Genomic DNA, 26,249 nt, shown 5'->3' with positions numbered 1-26,249 from the left:
TAACTTTTTATCTATAGTAATACTAAAAATGAGAAAGTAACTCAATCTGTCCGTTGCCTCATCACAACTAAACCGATCGTAATACTTTATCGAAAGAGCATTGGACTTGGACAAGGACGTAAGCAAATTAATTAAAGATTCACGGCAAAAAAGCAAACGGTGTCGCGTGGAACATAAACACGAGTAAGTGTGAATTAGCTTTATTTCATCTCTATAATTCTATTACTCAATCACTCGGAAAATCTTTGTTTTGGTACGTATCACATATACGTACAAGAGTACCTACTCTTGTCTACAACGAATCATAGTAATGTAAGCAGTGTTAAAGAGTTTAGAAGTTACATGGTGTTGATTGCAAAGTACCGAGGGCGATTTACACGCAAATCGAATTTGCACCGTCTAATTTTCGCTTACGGACGTCACTAAATACTTCAAGTAAAACGTTATAACGGTCCTGAGTCAATGACGAATTATGATAACGTGACGTGAAAAAGTTTAAAAGTCGCACACACCGTGCGACTTTTAAAAAAGTAAAGTGCGGTTGTAAAAACTTATACACACAATCCAGTTAACGCCGCTCAATTTTTGCTTACGGTCATCACTAAATGGTTCCAATTAACTCGCACTTTCCTTATCAATGCAGTAAGATCCTTGCAGTCTTATTATCAAACGAAGCAACGATTACACGAACTGTTCTTATTTTATTTTATAGTTTACAAATATTATTTGTCTATAAACGAATATCAATTCGCGCTTTCTTTTGCAAACCGGTAACCATCGGCTCGTCTGTCTTCGGGTGATTAATAAGATTAAATTCATTTACTGTAATTTATAGTAACATTAATATAAGCATTGATTTCTGTCATCAGTATAATGTGACACCTTTTGTTTTAAGTACCGGCGATCTAAACTATCATAGAGGTCGCATAGTAATTTTAGACTGTCGTATAAGTTGTAGAGTTTGAATGTATGAACTTATAATGTAAAATATAAATAAAAATGCGTAAAGTTTTAATGGTATTTACGAGTTTAAATGTTTCAATAATAACATCTGGCAAAATTAACTGAACACGTACTGAAAACGTTACTTGATGGCAAGACTTTGTCCAAGCCCGCCTGGGTGAGTGCCATCCATTCACGACAAATTCTACCAACAAACAGCAATACTTAGTACATATAACATACATATATAATTGTATTTAACTAACATGAGAGTAACTACTGAGTTTCTTGCCGGTTCTTCTCGGTAGAATCTAGTACATTCCGAACCGATAGTAGATTCACTTAATACAGTTTGTTAAATGAGGATTGAAAGTGCTGGTAAAAACCTACTTGAATAAAGTATATTTTGTTACGTTCCTGTTTGAATTACTGTATCAACCCACGTGGCCTTATAAGGCTTTATAGAATTAAATATTTTAATTGCATACAAAATTTTTAAAGGTATAAATAAGTCGAGGGGATGTAAAGTACTATAACAAGGATAAAACCAGGAAGCACGGTTTAGTTACAACTCTTTTGTTATCATTAACTCACTTCTACAGACAACAGACTACGTTGCTTATATTAAGATGTTACTACATACTTATTAGGATGTCACTTTATATTCGTATGTTTAACGTCATCTATCAGAGAATAGCGTCTGAGACGCGGCCTAGTTCAGGCGCTTGTACTCGTAGAATAAGAACGTACAAATTGTAATCTTATTCATAAGTTATGATCTATATGCATATACATAATTTGGTTATGGTTTCTAACTGGCTATGTGTTAATGCTTAAGACATAATTTGTAACATATTTATCGTTCTTCTGTTAATGGTAATTAAATAAACGCTAACGACTGATGTCCTTGTGAAGGACAAAATAACGCGTTAACGAATAAAAACGTCATTATACAAAAATTGTTGAGGTGATAAAATAAAAAATAAACAAATCGTCTTATTAACACGAACACGATACTACAGCTGTTACTAAGAAGATTTTAATAACATTAAAAACTACACACACATAACAAGATATTTTATATGTCTTAAAGGAAATGAAATTTTTAGATTATTCTCGAACTTATCATCTATTTCATAAGAGGTTATCTGATCTGTATCTCTTTATATCTGTATATCTTAATATAGTGTCTAATCTAATCCAGTGCCTGTTCTATACCCTTTCATTTTACTTATTAACCAATTTTAAAGTTTGTTTATGGTCGTGACCTGCTTGCGTAAGTATATATATATATATATATTTTTTATGGTATAGGGGGCAAACGAGCAGGAGACTCACCTGATGGAAAGTGATTACCACCGCCCATGGACATCTGCAACACCAGGGGGGTTACAGGTGCGTTGCCGGCCTTTAAGAAATAAGTACGCTCTTTTCTTGAAGGTTCCCAAGTCGTATCGGTTCGGAAAAACCGCCGGCGAAAGCTGGTTCCACAGAGTGGTTGTGCTAGGCAGAAAATGCCTTAAAAATCGCGCTGTTGTGGATTTACATGATGTATATATATGTCAGTAATGTTGCTCGAAGCATCACTCGCGTTTTAGGGTTTGATCTTCAGGTGTAAGGCAAAGAAGTAGCTTATTTCTTTCCTTGGGTTTCGACCTTATTTTAGACCAAATTTTTTCAAAATCGATTTAGTGATTTGTCAGAGAAAGAGCAACAGAGTAAGTTACTTTAACATTCATAACATTAGTATCGATTTACACCCAGGGTTGATGTATACACGTAGCTGATTCTCATCCAGCACGTGCATGATTTCTATTATGACAATGATATTCATTTAGAATTTAATTTACATATTTTGTAAAAAGATATTTAACATTTTTATTTATGAATCTAGTAATGTTATGTGCACTTGTAATTGACATGCATATGAAATATTCTGTTATTGTCGTGTTAATTAATTTGCAAATGCTTTGCATGTATGCTGTAAATAGCATTTTACAAATAAAATAAATAAAACTAAATACTTTAGGGTAATATATTGTGCAATATCGAATATAAGAAAGATCGATATCGATCGTTTATTCGATATGTTTATCGGTCATTCAATTTAATAGAGTCAATATTTTATCGATTAATTATATAAAATTATAGATTTGTTGTTGATTTCTAACAGTTCGAAATGATATTTACAATACGTATGTATATATTTAAACTAGCCACCCGCCCTAGCTTCGCACTGCTAAAATTAAGTGTATATCCCAATACATATAACACTATGTTTATTTTTGATCATTGCCGACATCTTCAACAAACTACGTCATATTTTAGACAATTTACACTAAACCTTCCTCATATATCACAGCGTCGATTGCTGAAAACCGTAAAAAATCCGGTTCAGTAGTATTTGAAGATGTCACGTTCAAACAGACAGCGAGTACACAATAATTTAATATCATCATTATATCATAATAATTATATATTTTATTATTGAATTAAAAGATACATACAGAGAAATAGTTAAATCGTAAAGCATCGTATAAATATTCATGATATGAAATTAAAAGGAAACATAATGAAATGAAATTGTTAACTTTTCAGCTTTCATCGATACACACCTACTTATGTAATTTTAATATGACCGGCTGACAACGCACAGCCTATTCTAAAAGGTCGTGCCATTACAACCCGTGAGTATGAAATTTTGCACAAGAATTCCGTATGGAGTGAAGTTACGCACTAAGAAATAGTTTTTTTTAATACACCCAAGAGTATCTAATTGGGCATTTGTGATGCCGAATTTTCATCAATACAGAAATTGGTATTTAGAGTTGTGTTTATAAGTTAAACACTGTTTTTACAGTGTTTAATTGGAACTGAGTTTCACAGAAAGCGTCCCGATATCGAAGTAAAATGTAGAATTGGACTTACGGGCCTTATGTGCAATATGAGGTTACCAAAAATACCTACTAATATTTAATGAAATTATGTGATTCTTTGAATAATATCAGTACGGTAAACCTCATCGAGTACACGGCTTCTGAATATTAAGTTTAAAAATGTATTAAATACAAAATTTAATTGACATAAAAAATAATTACATTGAGGATTTAAATAAAGACAAATCAAAACTGAAACCAAGTACTGTACAAATCACGATCGCTAGAAATGGTAGCGAGAATGCTAGCGCAATTTCCCCGTTGAATCGCAAATTCCGATCCTCTGGGCGAAATATGAACCGCCTGTTACCATCGGAAGCATTTTACTAACATTACAGACCCATCGAATAATAAATGAGTTCAGAAATAACTGAAAATAAGTGGGATAATTTGATAACAAATAGGCGAAGTACTTACGTAGATAAACTATTGCGGCAGTCAGTTGGAGAGTCAACATTATTTTTTGGCAAGATGCCTTCTAACAAAATTCAGCGTTACCTATATACTTTTATCAATAAATTCTCTAGTCCAAGAAATACACATCAAAAGCAGATTCGATATTTTATATTGGTTTGTAAATATTATTGTTTCTTTAAGAGCTTTTTTTCTATTGGCATCAGTAGACGGACAGTTAAATGGGTCAGCTGATGATAAGTGGTCACCACTGCCCAGAGATGTTAGCACCCGATAAAATTTTAACCATTTTAAGCATCCACGGCGCCAACCTGAACTGAGATGTTATGTCACTTGTACCTGTTGTTACACTGGCTCACTCACTCTTCAAACTGGCATACAACAATATTAAGTATTACTGTTTGGCGGTAGATTATAATACGATTAATGGGTGGTACCTACCCAGTTGGGCTTGAACAAAGCGCTTCTACCAAGTGAACGATTATTTATTATTCATCAACGGTACCTACTTATAATGTACATAGATGATTGCTCCAGACTGTCTGAGTAATTCTAATAAGATTATTATAAATATAAATTCGTGTTTATGTTGATTTATCGGTATTTCACGCAGCAACATAGCAACGCATCGACGTGTTATTTTTGCTATGAGATGGTTTATCAGACAAGGAATCTTCGGCTCATAAACTCGAAAAAATTCACAGAAGTGAAGATGCAGCTAAACGTTATGCGTTATTATTTTAAATGAGAGCGGATTTAAATCGGGATTTCAAAGCTTTTCCTCGAGTTATCAAAGCAAACAGGGAGCGTGAGTCAGTCGACTCGAAGCGGAATTACTATCGTATCAAATCTTCGGTGAAACTTCTGCGAAGTGTGTATGAATTGCTATTTACAACAAGATTGTTTAAATGAATAATATATATATTTTCACAACTTAGTCGTCGTGTATATTAAAAATCAATCTTGTATTAGACTTTATCGGTTCTTCTTCTTAGAATCTACTATCCGAACCGATCGTAGCTTTATATTTAATATAGTTCGGTAAAATGACGAAAACCTACTGGAATAAAGTATATTTTGATACTGTTAATATGTCAGGTCAAATCTTGCAGCTGAAGTTGACACAAGTTCCACCCACCCACCTCACTGATTGAACTGATAAAATTTGCAGACACATTTATTGCTGACATTTCAATCTAGTATTAGCATTAGCATTAGCAGCCTGTAAATTTTCCCACTGCTGGGCTAAAGGCCTCCTCTCCCTTTGAGGAGCAGGTTTGGAGCATATTCCACCTCGCTGCTCCAATGCGGGTTGGCGGAATACACATGTGGCAGAATTTCGTTAAAATTAGACACATGCAGGTTTCCTCACGATGTTTTCCTTCGCCGCAGAGCACGAGATGAATTATAAATACAAATTAAGCACATGAAAATTCAGTGGTGTCTGCCTGGGTTTGAACCCGAAATCATCGATTAAGATGCACGCGTTCTAACCACTGGGCCATCTCGGCACTTGACACATCTAGTATTATACAATAGTATATATATTTAAAAAAAAAACATCCGGTTAGCGCTTGTTCTGTATGAAATATTGCACAGATTTTTTTTATTGTAGGTAAAATAACTATTTTTTAGAAATACATGAACTAAAATGGCAAAATAAGGGGCGAAAATACGGAATTTCTGATGTTACAAACACGGAAATTGGTATTGGTCTATAAAATATCTTCTCTTTACAAGTAAGAGACTGTTCTTATAGCTGTTTGAAAACTCATCACTTAGGACGTTGAAATTGGGGCTAGATTACACAGATAGTGTGCCGTGACCGAAGTAAATTGAGGGTATCCGCAATACTGGGTTACCATATAACATAAAAAATACATTGCAATCTAGTATATAAATGTACGTATATATTATATAATTTGAACATCATATACCAATTCAAACATATATTGATGTAAACTTTTATATGTTGCCGTCGACAATGCAATATAATGATAATACTAATACATGGAACACCTGTATACGCTACACTAAACGATGTTGCTCTAAGCTGGTTAATGAATAGTCACAGCGACAATTTACTTATCGCTGTTTTATGGAAAAAAAAAACACAAACAACTAATTTTTAACATTTACTATGTACCTGCCTTTCGTTGATTTTTTGTTTCTTTTATATTTATGTTATAATTATTGTATAGTTTTTAGTCTAAGTGATGACAACGAATTCCGATGTACGGATAAATCCAATGGGGTTTTTGTTACATCGTCGTCAATATAAAAAATGTATATTAAATAAATAAATAAATAAAATAAAATGAAATTTTAACATTGCTTAAAATTATTGCAATCCTGAATTGAATAATGTTTTATACTATTGTCTCGTATCATTAATATTCGTCCTCGTCGTCGTCCTAGACCGACTAAAGAGCTACTTATGTATATATATAGAGTAAGTAATAAACTATAATTCCAGCAAATATTAAAGATAGGAATATAATTAATTTAGAATACTAGAAAATACTACTTACATATACATAAGCCTTACACATACATAGGGCTTATAAAAACCACGAAAAATACATATTGCGCTATCAATCTCGATCAGAAACAGCTATTTTTATATATATAAGAAAAAATATCGGTTTATTTGATTGCGAGTTCATTTATTATTAGTAATATGAATTCCATTTTATAAATACGTTTTCAATTAACAATGAAACCTTATTATGGTTTATATGAGACAAGCTGTTCTGCCGGCGACATTTCTAAGATCTTCAGTCAACCGAAGATATAAATGTACTCTTATATTATTTTCTCGTTAAGCGATGTCACAAATATAGAATTGTCTTTTGTTATAAATGAATGTTACATTTATTTAATTCAAGGATAAATATATTCGAATAGTTGTACATACCTACTTTGATATATTGAAACGACTAAAACGATGAAATTGAATATGATTTCTGGCGCAACAGAATAACGTAAATCCTCATAATAGAAAAAGATACAACAATAGCGCGGAGACCACGTATTCAGAGATACGGAAACACGAAATAAACGATTAAAAAAATCGATATTGATTTCATATTTAGATAAATCAGAATCAGAATACCGTACCAATTATTGTAATACAAAATTAAATTGAAAACTCAAACAATCGTTTGAGCACGTGAAGTTACGACCACGTGATAACAATCGTACAGTCGTCGTAAAAAAACACAAATATAATGACAACGGAAACTGTCAAAACAAGACCCCGATTATTTTCTAAGGTTGGTATTACTCAGTTCGCGTGGAAGTTGGGTGTAATAACTTCATTACTCGAAAAGCTTTGTTTAGTCCGTTAATGTGACCCAGATTCAACCCACACCCAGTCAACAGATATTCTATCGAAACAGTTGATTGGCGTGATCGAATTTGGGGGGTTAAAGAGTCAATAAACACAAGGGACGTAACATTTTGATTAACAAAACTAATTTTATCAATATTGTTTAAATAACCAAATACATTTACTATGTAGTGTAAAGTAAAAGTATCCATTTAGAATCAAAATTAGTAACGGTAGTTATTACTTATAAATGTATTTGTCACGCTTGGTGAGCAACACGATAAGGTCATAACATTAAAGTGGCCCTGAGGAAAAATCATATAAAATTTGTTGAAAAGCTCTCTAAAACCGGTAGGGTTACGTTGCGTAATTTCACACTCAGACGCAATGTAAATTGTACAGTTATATTGAATTAATTAAAGCATGCAAGGCTGTTGGATCTGCGTTCGATCAATGATCTGAACTGATATCTGTCATGCTGGATTGCGGTCCCGTTAGGTGATGTGAGTGGGGGCAGTCTATTTTTTCGAAATAATAGTATTAGCTTTACATCGTGGTACTACCCACTAGTCAGATATTATACCGTCAAATAGCAGTACTCAGTATTGTTGTGTTTCGCTTCGAGGGGTGAATAAGCTAGTGTAACTACAGACACAAAGGTCATAACATCTTAGTTCCCAAGGTTGGTGGCGCATAAGGAATGGTTAACATTTCTAACAGCGCCATTGTCTATGAGTGGTGGAAACCACTTACCATCAAGTGGTTCGTCCGCCACCTGTAATATATAACAAAAAAAACACTGCCGAATCTTGGAAGCCCAAGGGCTCAGTTTAGTAATAAAGAAAATACATCGTCGCGAAATTTGGATGTATGAGACGCAAATCTGCTATACATGTATCACTACTACCAAAGTTTAATTTAGGCTGAACTTGTTAAATATATATATATATATATATATATATATATATATATATATATATATATATATATATATATATATATATATATATTTAACAATATTTAAGATAGATGAAATTAAATTCATTTCTGAAGACGACTGTACCATCGTGTCTTTATTGTTATAAAATATTTAAACGACGGTACGCGTGCACCGAGACAGTAATCTTTATGTACTCATTGTATTATTTATTTAAGCGCTGACGTGAGCGAATTCATCGGTCGGTCGGCTATAAAACATGTTCAGAATATTTTAAACTCAAAATTCGTACACATCCATTAATTTAATCGTTTATTTATTCATTTATATAGCTTACATAACTAATTCAGACAATAAAATAAATATATACAAAAACAAAACTAGATTATAATAATACACAATTACCGACAGTAAGTATATAGTTAGACTAAATAAAAAAATAATACTTTTAAAATAAACATAGGATTTTTTACACCTGTGCAATTTAGATGTAAAAATGGCGGGTGATAGATTATCGTTAACCGTTCGTTATAGTTTAGAAAATTTCTGGTGATTGGGTTGTAATATGTAGTATGTTGTGAACCCAAAGTGAAGAAAAAGTCGAGTTTGATCTATCATTGTTTATTATGTAGAAAGATTTACGACTTTATTTATTAACTTAATAATAAATTATCAGTTTATTGATCAATAATGACCAGATTTACAAAAACCCTTCATTTTAAACTGATACTTTTCATAATATTATTGTAGGCTTTTGGGAAGACTCCTAATGGAGAATTCCGATTATTAAAGAGCGGATACTCGCGACGGAATTTCGATGCGTGCGCATATCGAGTAGTTAATAAATTTACATTTCATTTATTTGATTATTTATTAATTAACAAACAATGAATGAAGAAGAATTTTATTCAAACTTTGAATGGTGCCTAATTTGATGAATTCATGAATACAATTGTATTCAATTTCTTGAGAACTGTAGTTCATTAGGAGACAAGAAAGCGGCATTAGAATGGACATTTCTTTTCTTGTATGATGACTACCGACAATTTTTTTTTTACATGAATAGTTATTATCTTAGACGATTCAGGTAATCTTCCTACTTAAGTTTTTTGTGATATCGTGAGAAAACAAGTTTTTCATTATTCAACCAAATACATAATTAATTTAAGAATAACGGAGGTTTTTAGCAACACATTTTAAATATACATTTGCAAATTTATATTTTAAAAAAGAACAGAAAATTTTAATATGAACTGTATTGTGTATGGAATAATTTTATATTAAAAAAAAAGCCTTATTATAGAAATTTATATACATAGTCAGTTAGACTAGACAAATGCCAGGTTAAGTGGAATGACCAATGGCCATTATTGATCATCTCCTTTTTGGGTGATTAGTGAATCATTTCTACATTTTTTTACCCAATAACACAACACTACTTAGTATTATGTTACGGGTTTGAGTGAATCATTGCAATTACAGGAATGTAATGAAGGTAGGGAATGGTTAATATTTTTTACAGCGTATCTAAAGGGGTGATGCCGGTGGTACTTACTATCAAGTGGTGCATTAGTCAGTCCGCTTTACAAATAAAAGAAAACGCTAACTTAATCCGTTGTAAAATCTTTATAAGCGTTTGAAATACATTTTAAATACACGTATACGTCACGTCTTATCGCCGACCAATAGCAAGAGTGCAAATTATCAGTTGTTGACACAAAAGACATACATTATAAATCGATTTATATTTTGTTTGACATTTTTTTGTAGTTGCTGTAGTACACTAACAGACAAATGGATCATCGTAAAGATTTGGACCAATGAAATCTCTTTTGCTTGCACCCGGCGGCTTATTCTGCTTAAGACAGGGTTATATCCACATAAAGGTAAAAAGCGAAAGCGATCCCGTGTCATCGCCGAGGAGACGGAGAAGGTACCGCTGGTTTATTGATGGGTATTCCGATATACTATGGCGCGCTAAGCATCTTGAGTACCGGCGAGTCCAACATACCCCGAAACACGTCACATGCTGTACCAGCGAAAAAAATAAGAAGGTATATCCATATATCTACCGCTTACGGTAGGAGGCATACAAAAATGTAATATCCGGTGATAAACCGATTATAGTACCGAACAAAAACTTCAAACTCGTGCCTGTCGGCATCTCTACACTGTAGAGTGGTTAATATATTCGAAACCAGTGCCTGTCTGGAAGCAAAAGTGATACGTGAAAACTCTGCTGTGATCTCTTGTTGGTTTTTTAAATAGATAGTTTTAAAGAGGAGATCATCATCATTGATCGACTTATGATATAAATTTGTACTGACTAGGTAACATGCACTCATTTTTTAATATAGTGCCCAACAAAAATACCTACTTTTGGAGGTGCATTTACAAAGTAAGAAGTGTCTATGGGCGAATGTAACTTACACTTACACTAAGTCGTATATTTGCCTGTCCACCTTTCTAAAATATACATATTCAAATTTTAAGTCATTCTATTAAAACAGACTAACAATAAAGTATTCTCTTGTCGTGTTAAAAAGGAATATATTTAAAGATATAATTATGAATTACCGGCGCGCTGCTTTCTTTTTAGGGTTCAGTGGCAGAGAACAATTAATTTAAATGTAGCTAATCTCTAAATAGTATAAAACAAAGTCTCTGTCTGTACGCTTAGATCTCTTAAACTACGCAGCGTATTTCAGGTCGAAGGTTGTATGTATAGACACGTATATTAATTACAGTAGAGAAAAGCCGAGAATTTCAACTTTCCTAGGTGGAAAAAAACAAGATTTTTTCTTTTGATGTTCTTATACCTTATTGTAACCGCGTGAAGCCGGGACGTGTAGCTTGTTTTTACATAAATTAAAACTAGTTTTCTAACTAATACATTCATACAGATCTCACTCAAGTCACATCTATGCGGTCAAACGAAATATCCACGTTAAACATACAATGTCGTCTGGTATGTTCGATTTATAGTAGGAGATAAAAAATGTGACGTCATCACAATTGGTAGGTACAAGATAAAGAAAACAATAGTACGTATTATCGAATCGAATTAAAAAATGTAATACTTTGTTTTATAAAAAACCATTATAGCTAATTAAATTTGATTTATTTGATAAACTTTACTATTAAGATTTATCTAATCCTCTTTATCTCCGTCCAATGTAACATTACCGAAATAAATTGTCCGTATGAAAAAACAATAAAACATTAATGTTTATTTACATTTAATTCAATGGAGGACATACGAATGGAATTATTTCATCCTAATTACTTCAACATTGGTTGATAACCCCTGATGTTCATGGAAATTTTACAAGTATCCTTGACCCTTTTATAACTAATGTTTTTATTTCAACTTCGTTTTTGTTTAATTTTAAAATTGGAATCAATTAACGCATCAAACTGGTTTAAGAACTCCGCACAGCGTAACACGCGCTTAATGTTACTGACCCGCCCTCGTGGGTCGTAATGTGTAATTTTTAGTATACCTACTCATTTCGTCAGCGGCTTCTCCCGCTTGTTTGTGGGAGCAAGTGTTAGGTACTCTATGATCTTTTCTGTATGCATGCCAACTTGTATAGAAAACTTCGTGATGACCGATTGTGTTAGTTAAGATATAAAAGCGTTACAAACAAACTTACTTTCACATTTATAATATTATATAAGATTCTGTATCGTTTTTTAATAGACAGTCTTTCAAAGCAAAAATAATAGTCGAATCGGACTTGTATTCATGGACTCGGATTCTCCAACTATCATGTTCAGAGAAACAAACTGTCTGTAAACAAAGTATTCTTTATTTTCGTTTTTAGGCGTCGCCTGAGGCTTCACTCGCGTTTTAGAGAGTTGGGTGTCAGATGTTAGGCAGAAAGAAGTAGCCTATGACTTCCTTGAAATTCAAACTTGCTTCATACCCAAGTTTCATTGAACTCGGTTCAGTGGCTTGGCCGTGAAAAAGTAGCGGACAGACGGTATCGATATCGAGTATCAATAATTCAAAGCTGTATTCGTAAAATTTTGATAATTATTTTGACTGTACTTCACTTAATGTAGGCAGACAGCCTTTATACATAAATTAAGCAAAACGCTTATAATATTTGTTTCATTTTCGCAAATAACTCAAATTTCCGAAACGTGGCCACTTGTCTTGTAGACACCAAAGGGCAAATATTTGCATTGACACCGGTACAGTTAGTAGCATACACTGTCCTTGTGTTTTTTGTCTTAAACAACGAAATATTACTCTGCTGATATAATTCAAATTTTGCAGATTAATTTGTACTAATGCTAATTTTAAACACTTTAAAAAAAAAATTACACAACAGTTCAATGAATCAAATTCGGACATATTAAGATCTATACAACACTCAACAAAGAATTAACTTCTACGAAGTCATCAGAGCGCGAAGAAAACAAACGTATAATACGAAGCTTTGCACAATTAATACATCCTTCCTTGGGTAAGAGATATTTGCCAAGATCTACAACAACAAATATTACTAAAGTTGGGAAGTGGTTTTGTGAGTGAACCAGTGCAGCTATAGGCGCAAGGGATTTTACATGAGACCCTACGGTATGAGGCTCATTGTAAGAATAAGGTTTTAATATTTATTAAAAAGCTAGGAATTAAGAGCCAAGTCGACCAGCTACCAACATAACCAAACCACACATATTGTTCAGCTCTAAGCTGCAATTATTACATTGAGAGAACATTGATTCTTACTCAATAGTTATGTAATATAATTCTTGATCTAATAGTTAGCGTGTAAGACAGTTAACGCCCCCATCGGGTAATACGGATACTGGGTTTTTAAAGTTACACTAGCAATCCGGAGTAGGAAGCTAATAGGATAACACTTCCGTGCCTCAAGCGTGTAAAACGTCAGTCCTATGTTTGATCAACTAGTCTTCTTAACTAGGAGAAGATGGTAATTTCCGGACCAATGCAATTCTTAAAACCATTCTATAGTTGTACATGTAATTATAAGTCATTCCTCAAACTCAAATTCCTTTATTCAATATAGAAGCATTATACTTACTTATTGATAGTCAAATAAACCACTACCACCGGTTCGGAAAAGGAAACACCCTGACCTGAGAAAAAACGGCGAAAGAAACTCAGCGGCTCTTTTTTTTGTCAATCTAATTAAGTACATATATTGAATATGAATAAAAATAGCCAGACAAACATTACATAAACACTGTATAATTATTTTTTGTAATTAATCATACGTTCAAGAGTCTTAGAATGTGATGTAAATTTCTATTAATGGAATAGTATTCATAAATAAACATTTTTATACACATACATGTACGATGTAACTTGTTTTTATTCTGAGATTATTTCAATCCACGTGTCGCTTGTCATTTCTATTCAAATATATTCATATCAGGACGAATTTAAGTTTGTAGTTTTCGATAAAATCAGATATTCGTATATGTTATTATCTAACCTTGTTATTTGTTCTCGTTTGACATTTGATAAAAGAATCTAGAAAATAATCATAATCACTACGTCCTTTATTGCTTCATAGTAATGCTTTACTAGTCTACTTACGAGGCTGGATTTTATCACAAGTTAGGCTATTTAATAGTTAATAGGTTGTATGTTATAGTACGGCCGCATTAAATAGGTCTAGAACCCGTATGAATTAAATATTTGTACGATTGTGTATAATAAAATAAAATGTGAAAAAAAAAATCGTAAATTATGTTTGAATTATATAATTTTCTTAAATATTAAAGGAAAGTATACATAAGAGTAATAATAATATTTTTCTTATAAATAAATGAAATAGTACTTCAAAATATCGAGTACAGGCATGTCAAGTCAGGGTGCATAGTTAGTGTTATTATAAAAAACATAGTTCAATTAGTAAACAGCTATAGTTGTCAGACACAATTTTACTACGAATTGTTCAAATATTTAGATTTGTTTACATCATAGATGCATTTTAGTTACACATACATGTGTTTATCGACTTATATATATGTTTATATGTGTATTGAATAACTATCTTATACTTTAAAATATTTTTTTAATATCGCTGATTTATAATTCCTAATTTAATTTATTACACAGTAAACATCTCACCCTCGTACGTCGAACGTCATTCGGCATTATCAAACAGTTCGAATTACAAAAACATTTGACAAACAAAAAAAAATTAAACTGGCCACTTCACTATTTCGTAACACTACACTAATACGCTTTCACTTTAATAGATAAGTCATATGAAAATCGAAAGTTACTCGACACGCCGGTGGCAACGCGTGCGACAAAGCACACGTCCGCGCATGTCGAATGCGCGTCGTTTAATGTCGTCGTCGTTGTTGTTTCCCGTCATTTCCTTGATAAGACAAAAAGTAGGAATTGCTAATTGAAGTGCGAACGGAGCGATTCCGTGTCCGTATTCAATGAATAAGTCACTTCCTGAATCTGAGAAGATGTACTCGCTCGACGGTTGGTAGTCGGTAGCGTTTACTGTGATGCAGACTTTAGCCCTCGGTTTACTTACAGAGGTTAAGCCAATTTCTAATTATACATTAACATTTATACGATATTCGTTAATGAAACGAACAGTATTAATTCATTGTATTAAGAGGTCATTAATATAGCAGATAAATATTAGAGAAAAATATAATATTTTAATCGTATTTTAGTCATTTCAATTTAATTTAATTTTAAAATCAAAATAATATTTAAAAAAAAAACTTTCTATTTGACACTCATAAAGTCACTATTAATTTGATTGTGCTGCTACACGTCGATTGTAACGTAACGTGAATATAACAGAGACGCAAATAAAACGTTACGCACTTGCACAGCTGTATTTAAAAACGGAACATAGAATCAACACCAGACGTCAACTGTCAAAATTTGAAAACTAAAATCGGATCCACTTCAATACCTTAAATTTGCGGACTGTACCAGATTGTACTTACCCACCTATCAAACACGGATAAGAATCAACAGTATTGATGTTTAGCGGTAGATCAACGGATGCATAGAGCCCTATCGGTCTTGAGTTGTAAGTTCTTTTTAATTTTATTTCATAAGATAGTTAAAAAGGAGATATTTTATGGGATACACGGACACATTTGGAACTTACTTTTGCTATATATTATTTATTTAACAAATACAATGAAATAAATTAATAACGTTTAAGAATACTTAAATGACAAGAAAAATAAATATTATTAAAAATCCCGTACAATAACAAAAATAAATAGAAATCATGTTATATTAAACCGTTAGAAAGAGACGGAGAGAAAGAGAGGAGGCATAACGCATTATCCTTGCGTGACGATTTTGGACAGTTCACTTTATTGCAAGATCTTCGTTCAAAATAAACGAACAATAAGGAACTCTTAGGTGATTGAAATAGCTCAAATAACGGAGTTACCAGTAAGAAGCGGGTTAAATGCGAGGCAAGTGACCTCAGTTAATTTATCTGTTCGCGAACAATGGTGACTGACCCACATAGAGTTCGTGGGAGGAGTACAGCGCTACAGTATCGTATTAACCTTGGTTAATTGTAATTAAATTAGTATTCATACCATACACATTACACACCCAATATAATTAAGCCGTATCGGTTATATCGAGTACCTGTACTGTAGGTGATTTTAAAAGAATGCTTGATGACTAAGAAAAACCGATAAAGGCCGAGTCTAATCGATCTTAAATAAAATTAAACATCCACAATGAAATTCATCGTATAAATATAAATTAATATAAAAAATAAAAACAGCCTGTATAATATAACTAACCAATAGCGTCTTTTTAAATTTGAAGTAAGTCGAACTACCATTCTCAACAATCATATTAAAAAGGAAGAACAATATCAAGAACGTTATAATTAATATATTATATTATGAGTATATTAGAATAAATCATTACATAATTAAGAGCGAAATTGTTAATCCGTTCAAATAAACTCTACCCAGTTAGCTATAATTTTTTTTTTTTTTTTATGACATTGGTTGGCGGTCGAGCATATGGGCCACCTGATGGTAAGTGGTCACCACCGCCCATAGACAGAGGCGCTGTGAGAAATATTAACCATTCCTTACATCACCTATGCGCCACCAACCTTGGGAACTAAGATGTTATGTCCCTTGTGCCTGTGATTACACTGGCTCACTCACCCTTCTAACCGGAACACAACAATACAGTGTACTGTTATTTGGCGGTAGAATATCTGATGAGTGGGTGGTACCTACCCAGACAGGCTTGCACAAAGCCCTACCACCAAGTAATAATGTTGATATTTAAAAATACTCGAAAAACCGGAACGAGTTTTAATAATAACATGGTTCCTTTCTAACAGTGTCTGAAACTCTCTCTATGCAACTTTAGACTCAGTCGTCTATAGTGAATACTTTGAAAATAATTTGCAATGATTATTATGGTTACGGTACCAACAACACTGTACCTTCTGTACAACGTAATCAGTCATTGAAATAACGCGTCACGAGGATGCAGTCAGTCATACAGATGTCAGGTGTACTGTAATGATGCACCCTTTATTCCGAAAGTCGTAATTAAAGGATCGTATAAACATATAAATAACGACACTGCGGTGTACGAGCTTCTCCCAGATTTGGATTGCTATTTTTTTATCTTAGTCCATCGTTTCAGGAAGAATTTGAATATATATATACTCTATGTCAACTATAACAGGAAAAAAGCCAAATAAACAACATTTGACAACAAATTGACGCGGTGTCATTGGTCGAGAGCTTGATTGATCTACGATATTCACTATGGGTTTGCGAAAAAATGGCGTTTTGATCCTCGACACTGTTATCGGAATTTTGGAAGTAAAATTAAAGTGGAAATAAGTAGTTAAGTGTAATGTATTATAAATAAGGATATATAAATCATAAAATCCTAGAACACAATATAGCTGAGTTATTAGTAAATCGCATTTTCCTACTTAAATTGGAATAGGCTATACATACACTTTAAATGTATTTATTGTATGAGACGTTAAAAATTATGAAAATATGCGAATCCTATGAATAATAATATTAAAATTAAAGTTGAAAGTTTTATTTGAATACATTAGGAAAGCGAAATATTGCACGCTTCGTTTCTTTTTTATTTTGGGTGTTTTTAGCAACTAAGACTAATTATGTAATTATCATTTCCGTACCTACTTGTGATAATTCGTTATTTACATTGACATAATTTCTTTGATCGAATTTAAATATTTACGATTAGCTAGTTTTAAATTAATTATCAATGTAATTTACATGTTCATCGATTTATATTAATTATAGAAAATGATCTAAAATTGACCCCTGTGGAACACCTACTTTGAATAGAAGCAAGAGATTTTAAAAGTGACTTATTAATTATCTTATCTACTCATTTCACGAGTTAATACACAAAATCAAAACCGGTAAGAAATCAAACCATTAAATCATTAAAATTTCGTCTTTGTTTGCCTTTAATAATATACTCTTGTTCTAGAATAGAGTTACAGAACTAAATTGTTATTCATTATGTGAACAGTTGCTCCACATGTGTCGTGGGTGTCGAATGCCAATTCATTTGTTATCGCTTTTGAATACCGAGGAAAACTTAATATCATTCTACGAAGTTGTAACCATACGTTACCAACAATATTATAGTACTTATTCAAATTACTAAACTAAGTACTAAACTATGTATTGATTTTAAACAAGTAGTTTAGTTTCAATTTTATTGTTTACGTCAACGTTTTACATATATTCAATGCACGATAATAGCATGTCGACAAGTAGTCGTTTAGACTAGCAAGAGCAGCCTTTGCTTTTATCGTGATACGCACATAGACTACTAATAATTCGCTTATGAGGTGCTTTTATCGGCAAATTGTCCATGCGTTAGTTGTTTCAACTCGATAATTTTTAAAAGTACATTTCCAGTCAACCCCGTATAGAATAATCTTCGTTTAAATTAGATTTTAGGATATAGATTTCTCGGGTTGCATATGGATTGTGAATACGAAGATTTCCGAAAGATTCTAACGAAATAGAAATAATGTGACCGTATTTATACTAAAAAGATTTAGAGTTCCTCGACATTTAGAATTTGAGAAGCACTAAAACTGTTGACAAAACACTCAGAATAGAAGCTAGACCAATGATAAAATAAAATAAATAAAGCAATATTTTTAAATAGTTATTCTTATATAATTATTCACAAATATTCTCAAGGGTTTCGAGAAGCCCAGAAATATCATCGAAGCTTGATTGAAAATGTTATTAGACTCAATCACCCAGTGATTGAAATTTTGATTGGAAATTGAAATGAGACTATTGGTCTAGAAAAAACTTTGATAAATCGTAATTTTTTGATAATCTAAATTATACGTGACTATTATTTTTAGATTTCGATTACAATAAAATATTATTAGTACATATTACTCTCGTAATTTACTACAAAGGCCTCATTACCTCTAAAGTAGAAAGTTTGGATCCAATTCCATCGCGATTTTCCATTGCAAGTTGATAAAAGAAAGAATTTTTGGATTTATGCTTTAGGTTTATAAAGATGTTATCTTTTACTTAAATTATTATAATAATAATGATGATCAGGACCAATGATATCATGCTCATGCATGCATGCATGCTCTCCAAGGCAAAGCAGAGCCACGCCAATTCCTAGTCACGGGATGATAAAAAACTTGCCCGATCTGGTATTGAAGACTGGAATATTTATGAGCAAATCAGTTGATATAGCCAGTCATTAAAAAATATTCTCAACAGTTACATTTTGTTTACTTTTTATAACCATTCTATGTACGATGAAGTCATGGTGTAGATTATAAACACATTTTCGCGCTATTACAAAATAATTGTCAAGGTTTTGCGAGAAACATGTGTCAACACTTAAATATTTTTCTTTTGCACAATTTAATGTCATTAATAAAAATACTGCTCACAAGTTCTTCTAAATAACAAAAACGACTTATCAAAAATAAATTCATCGAGGAATTTTCAGTCTCTTCTGGTACATAATTATCATCAATAATTATTAATCATTTAATATGTATGACGGTGCGTTGATAATTTCAGAGGGAGCTTAAGTATTAATCAATCATATTTTGCTCATTTTTAATGGCGTTCGTGTTGTTTGTATCCAGTTTGATAATAATTATGATTTTTGTGATAGCAAATTGTTTATTTGTAATGGAATAGTTATGTTGAGAGCCGGTAGTCTCGAATGGGGTATTGTGTCGTAAAACGTGCTGAGAAGTGATTCATTCAACTTATCACCGTCGCACGAGGCAGACACATTCAAACCTATTGGCTCTCAATCCAATGTAATCAACCAAACCGTACTATATTTTGGGTATTTGTACTGGGAAATTAAATAACAGTGTACCGAACAAATACAACGTATCTTTATTTCTTGTTCTCCGCCATTGTCATGCCCGCCATAAAGTACATTTCCAAATTTTCAATTTGGACATTTTAAAGGCCCTGCTGATGATCAGTCATGTATAAATAATAAGAGTATTAATTGATAAAAATCATTAAAGCAGCTTTTTGCTGAATATTGACCCATTTATATATTAGGTGTATAATAATATACTCTAAGAGAATGTTGGGATAAAACCGCATGATAATATGCTTTTTAAAACAGAATCTATTGTGATAATTATTTTAAGTCGTGGTTGAAGGATTTTTATTTTATCTGTTTAACCTCAGCTATTATGGATCAAATCGAAATGTAATTGATATTTTGATCACTGTTATATCCGGTCTTTCCTCGTCTGATGATACCCGGACATACCAATAATACAATTACGAACGCGAAACATTATTTTATGCCACAATAACATAAAATGCCAACAGACATAGTCCAATACACTTTGGCATTTATTATTAAACGAGCGTCCGCCCCGGCTTCGCACGGATGCAATGCTGATACTAAATATACTACAGAAAGTCTTACAACGTTTGAAATTACATATATCTGTATATTGATATACATTAAATGCATAATGTATTTAAGGTACTTAATGATATATGTATATATAACATAAGTATTAACTCTGTATTTTTATTAAAATCGCTTCGAAAATAAGCCATTATTTCTCGTAAAAGTGAAGGATTAAAAATGGTTGTTGTGAGTTATCCCTAAGAGATAGACTTATACCATTGACGACTTTTTTGAAGACCGTTTTAAAGGTCGATTTATCTCGTAGGGTTTATTCGGCCCGCGTTTGCAATATAAGCGCAAAAGGTGTGTTTATTTACGACATCCCTTCAGAAACCTCTAAAATTATCAGTATTTCTCTACTACATTGTGCATGTATTATACATATAAACCTTCCTCTTGAATAAATCTATCTATTAAAAAAAAAACCGCATCAAGATCCGTTGCGTAATTTTAAAGATCTAAGCATACATAGGGACAGACAGCGGTAAGCGACTTTGTTTTATACTATGTAATGATGAATTAATTCAACACCGAAGCAGACATTTTGAAATAAATATAATATATTCCAAACATTTGTATATGTTAACGAATGTTTGTCTATAATTTGTATAAAATAATAATACAAAACAAACATATCAAGTAATAAACAAAATATTTAATTCAAATGTAATAACGAATTAACTATATGTAATTAGTAAAATACTGATATTTTTATAAATTAAAATCTGATAACGTAACGACGTCTATTCTTAATGAGCTCCTTAATGTTTTTAATATTTATTTTATTATAAATAAATTACAACTTTGAAAATATTTAGATTAAAAAGAAAATTCAGTATCTTGTTTCTGTTGTATGAAAGAATAATTCTATTACACAAGTTTATCTAAATAATTAATTTGATGTTTTATAAAGAATTAGTGGAACACGTATTGAATTCTTCTGCGAAATGTTATGAGTAACTTCAGATGGAACAAAATGGCCCTTAATTAATTATATGTATATATATATATATATATATATTATAACACAGGTAAAACCAACGGGCAAGCGTCTGCCATGTCTCATAACTAAAAGGCTTTATGTGCGATCACACATTCTGGTATAAGTTTTATGTATATTCGTTTAGTAATTTTTGAGTTAGTACAAAAATCGTCTCCTAATTTATTAATATATATATTATAGATTATGTTTAATTACCTTATCACTGTCTGTTGGAAGCGTCCCGTAGCCATACCAGCTTCTAGCAGGCCTTAACCTCGGTTCCTCTTTCGGGGATAAGAGACCGCTTCCCCATCGAACCACTCCTTCGGCTACAGCCGCAACTCCTGGGGTTTGGGGACTCCCATTGGGAGATTTTGGCGAGACCCCCTTCTCAGCGACAGGGGGCAAAGTGGGCCTGGCGCACCCTGTTCTCCTCTCGTATATCCTCTTACAGGGCTCATCTATGTCAGTCTCCAGTAAGCCCTTTTTATCCCCACCACGTTTGACTTCCAAACTCTTTTTACTCTCTTCCTGTCTTTGCATCCATTTGGGATCGGAGTCTCTTCTTTTTGTACTATCATTCGAGTCTTGTCGGCACAACAATGATTTTTTTAAGCTTTCACTGGAATCCTGTTTCACGACCGCTTTTTTGTCCGATTCCTTAGCAGGGAACTTCTTATCATCTTTAGACAGGAGCGCTCTTTTCAAGCTGTCCGATGAATCTTGTTTATTGATAAGTTTTCGTGGACATTCCGTGTTGAGAGAGTCGGTTGTTTTGGAAATAAGTAGTTTTGGATAGTCGTATGGTGCATGATCGTTGGACGGAGGGTTTAGTTCGAGAGATCTACGGTTCTTTTTCTTATCGGCTGGAGCGATTTGAGCTTTAACCGGCAGCAGCCGCCGCGGCAGCAGGCTGCGGTGATCAGCGAGAGGCGATTCTGGTCGCAACATGGTTGGCGGCGATGTAACACTGCCGCTGATCAGAACTAGCCTGAAACAAGAAAACAAAACAATTATTATTTTAATAAAGACGTAACAAAAACTCCAAAACAGATACTAGTCTTAAGTTTCAGTAAACCCGCTTGTCTTACAGCTTATCTAATTTAGAAAAATAACATATGACAAAATTTATTAAACCAAAGCGAATTTCCTAGCCGCTTACAAATAAAGCTGCATTTGTACATTATTTTTTAAAGCGGAAAGCGCTTTATTACATTGAATTATTTTATTAACCGCTATCTACCAACTTGAGAACATATTCCAGTACAGATCCATATGTATATAGAGAAATGTGCTTTATCTGTCCGACTAAATATGTCACAACATTATTTACAATGAGTGAATACACAGTTAATAAAATGTTAATTAACAAACACGATAGCAATAGTAAACAAGACGTGTTTCGTCACCCATATTTATATTATTAATAATAATAATATATTTATTGTGATAAATACGAAAGTTTGTTTGTTCATTCGGGCACGCATAAACGAAACAAGGTTGGACGAATTCCTTGTCTAAATAAAGATTACGATTGAGAGAGCGGATAATAATACATATACTATTTTGATATTTTATTTTGATTTCAAAAAAATAGAGCGCAACAAATTTGCAGTTACAAAAGTACAGTAAGTAACAGCCGTTAAATGAACCACAGGTGGGCTAAGGCCCCATTGAGCAGGTTTGAGATTCCACCAAGGTACACACAAATGGTAAAATTTCTGATATGTTTTCCTCCATCGCAAACCACGAGATAAATATACAACAAGCTCGTGAAAATTCAGTGAGACTTGTCCGGATTTCAACTCGTAATCTTCACTAAAAACTCACATGTTCCGGCCACTGGGTAACAGGTAATTGTTTTCAATACAAAACAATTATTAGAAATATGAATCACGGATAAATCAAGTCATTCGAATCACAACAACCGTATTATTAACGAGCTAGGTCTTATACGCTTAAGTTCTTAAGAATTTTAATTACGTTCTTTGTATCATGATCATACTAAAATACTTCGTTGTTTGAGGATTAATTTCACGGTCCATAGCTCACAGTAAAAACAACCGTCAAAGCGTACCGTCAAAGTTTTGTCTTTTAAACAGCAAAACATTTAGCATTGAACAACTTTATATATTAAAAAAAAAACTATTGTTCACTTTGCCTTTTTTAATTACATTAAGGTAGGAAAACGGTCACAAGCCCCTTTTAAAATAGCAATCTATAATATCGTAGACGTCCGTTTCGATTTCGAAGTTACTATGGAATTTGCCCATTTCATTCAACTTAAATTGATTTGTCACTCAACTCAGTTGACCAGTAGACTAAAAACGTACAACCATCAGTTTGGACAAACGATTTTGTAAGTAAAGATTAACCATTTCTTAGCGTGCAAGGGCAAACCAACAATAGGAACTAATGTTATGTCAGCATTCCGCGATTAACAAGTTAATCCTGATTATATATCTATAATGATCCTAAAGAGTCTTAACTTAGTGACGTTATAATAGTAAACAAGTCAGTCTTCTAATAACAATACAGTTATCAGGTTTATTTTACTAAAAGTAAGTATACTCAAATATAGAGTTACCATATAAAAAAAATATATCATGATCATTATTAACAGGTGATCATTATTTTAAAACCAATAGACGACTTCCTCGACCGAATGCGTACAACCAAAATAAGGTGTAGGTACTTTATTCAAAACTATAGATAAGCCACGTACCAAATGGTTCAAATACCAAGTATCAAATGCAACAATTACTTGCGATTACTAATGTAAACAAAATTAGGATTTTTCATTACGAAGAGTATGATGAAAATCTACAGATGGATTCAAAAATACTCCCAACACTCGTCATCAACCGCAAGACGAAACGAAATCTTTGTATTAAAAAAAAAACAGACGACATCTGCTTTATTTCACATTCGCGTACGTGTGTATGTGTAACATACGTTACATTAATGATGACGTCAGACGAGTATTTCGTCTATAAAGTCAAATCGTCATTTTTATTAAAATCGAACGTACAAATTGTGTTTTTGTTATATAAAAATCTAGCTGTTGTTAAAAAACCCTAGGGTAGAATATACAGAAAAGTTACATGTTTCTAACTTAAAAATTACAGACTTTCATACAAACTTTCAACACCTATCTCACCCCCTTATGGGTATAATTTCCAAAATTCCTTCCTTAGTGGGTGTCTAATCCATAAAACGATCCCACTCACCAGTTTTCATGGCCCTAACCTAAATAGTTTACGCTCGGCGATGATGAATCAGTCAGTCAGGACATGTTTTTATATATATAGATAGTTCATTCGAATAGGTTTATAGGCAAGCACTTTTGAAATGTTACATTTGCACAATATAAAATATATTTAAAGGTACCACCCAATCGAAACGTAAACTATACATAGACGAACGGTCGAGAAACCAGTAGTTAGCCGTGTTTAGATCTTTTAAAAATAAGAATCATATACATTTATCATTATACATCCTGTAAAATAAACAATGATCATTAACCATTAAAATAATCTTGTATAAATAATTAATAATTTGTAACGTCAGCTTTAAATATGTATATTTAAGTATTTAATTATGACTATCATTTTCGGATTCATGAATTAAGGAAATTTAATTGAAATTCACGACATAACAACGCGGTCCTTTAATACCGCAAACAAAAACAGGAAATTTATCGTTTCATTTTGCATAATGGCATACAATTATATTTATCGGCGATTTTACCCCCTAACGGATGAATTAAAAAAACACTAGCCTATGTCAGGTCTTGGGGTTCTTGGGCTTCGAACCAAATTTTTGTTTGCACTTGAAAACGTAATGGACAGCAAAGTTACTTTCGTATTTAAAATATTAGTATAGACAAAATCAAAATATACTTTATTCGAGTAGGCTTTTACAAGCACCTTTGAATCGTCATTTAACAAACTATTTTAAGTAAATCTACCACCGGTTCGGAATGTAGATTCTACCGAGAAGAACCGGCAATAAACTCAATAGTTACTCTTTTTCAACATCTAAAAATACAGTCATATTAAATACAATTATATATGTACGTTATGTATCTTGCCTGGAAGTCAACAAGCATATACACATATATTTATACCTAGGGTAAATAATTTCTAATTAATTTTGATTCTAGAAAACTCATCTATGTTAATCCATTTATTTGATACGTTATCGAAGCGACTAATCCTTACAAATCAATTTGACACGTAACCCGATCAGCGAAAGGCAAAAATTCATTATCAATTGACTAAATTAGATTAGATCATTCAATCAATCAAATTAACTCATCACTTAATCAGTAGAAGGTATCAATTCAAATTATTTAGCAAGCAATAAGTTCAACAGTTTGTACCACTAAGTAAGTGTTAGTGTTTACTTTTGTATTTTTTTATATAGTATTTTATATTAATTTTATGACCTCTGTTATTTTAGCTAATAGACGTCAACATATATTATATAAAAAACTATAAAAATTAATGTTACACTAATTATTAAAATGCTCTTTATACAAATTTTAGGCACTGTGAAATATAAATGTTCTCCTAAGATTGCTAGTACATATTTAGTATAAGTAGGTGTTAGGCATGTGTTGGATATTTAGCCTATTCCAATGGAAGTAGGAAAAAAGATAAACAAACCTTAGATTTACGTATTTCATGCGATTTGCTAATAACTCAGCTATATTGTGTACTACTAAGAGTTTATGATTAAAATATCTT

The 26,249-nt window shown here is 32.4% G+C and overlaps 1 protein-coding gene across 2 annotated transcripts in view; it reads right to left on the bottom strand.

The window, feature by feature from the left end:
• The window catches only part of LOC125069564 (probable E3 ubiquitin-protein ligase RNF144A), a 134,536-nt gene that overhangs the window by 89,920 nt on the left and 18,367 nt on the right, over positions 1 to 26,249 (bottom strand). The window contains exon 3 of one of the 2 annotated variants that reach the window (XM_047679088.1): positions 21,715 to 22,489. In XM_047679088.1, the coding sequence (XP_047535044.1) occupies positions 21,715 to 22,449 (735 nt within the window). In that variant the 5' untranslated portion in view covers positions 22,450 to 22,489. Of the gene's footprint in view, positions 1 to 14,669; positions 14,874 to 21,714; positions 22,490 to 26,249 lie in introns of those variants that run through there. The other variant, XM_047679089.1, reaches the window with a different exon arrangement.

Source organism: Vanessa atalanta, chromosome 15 (genome assembly GCF_905147765.1).
Source record: "Vanessa atalanta chromosome 15, ilVanAtal1.2, whole genome shotgun sequence".
NCBI classification, from domain to species: Eukaryota; Metazoa; Arthropoda; class Insecta; order Lepidoptera; family Nymphalidae; genus Vanessa; species Vanessa atalanta.
Note: the sequence above shows the minus strand (reverse complement) of the source record. Positions and strands in the feature narration are given on the sequence as shown.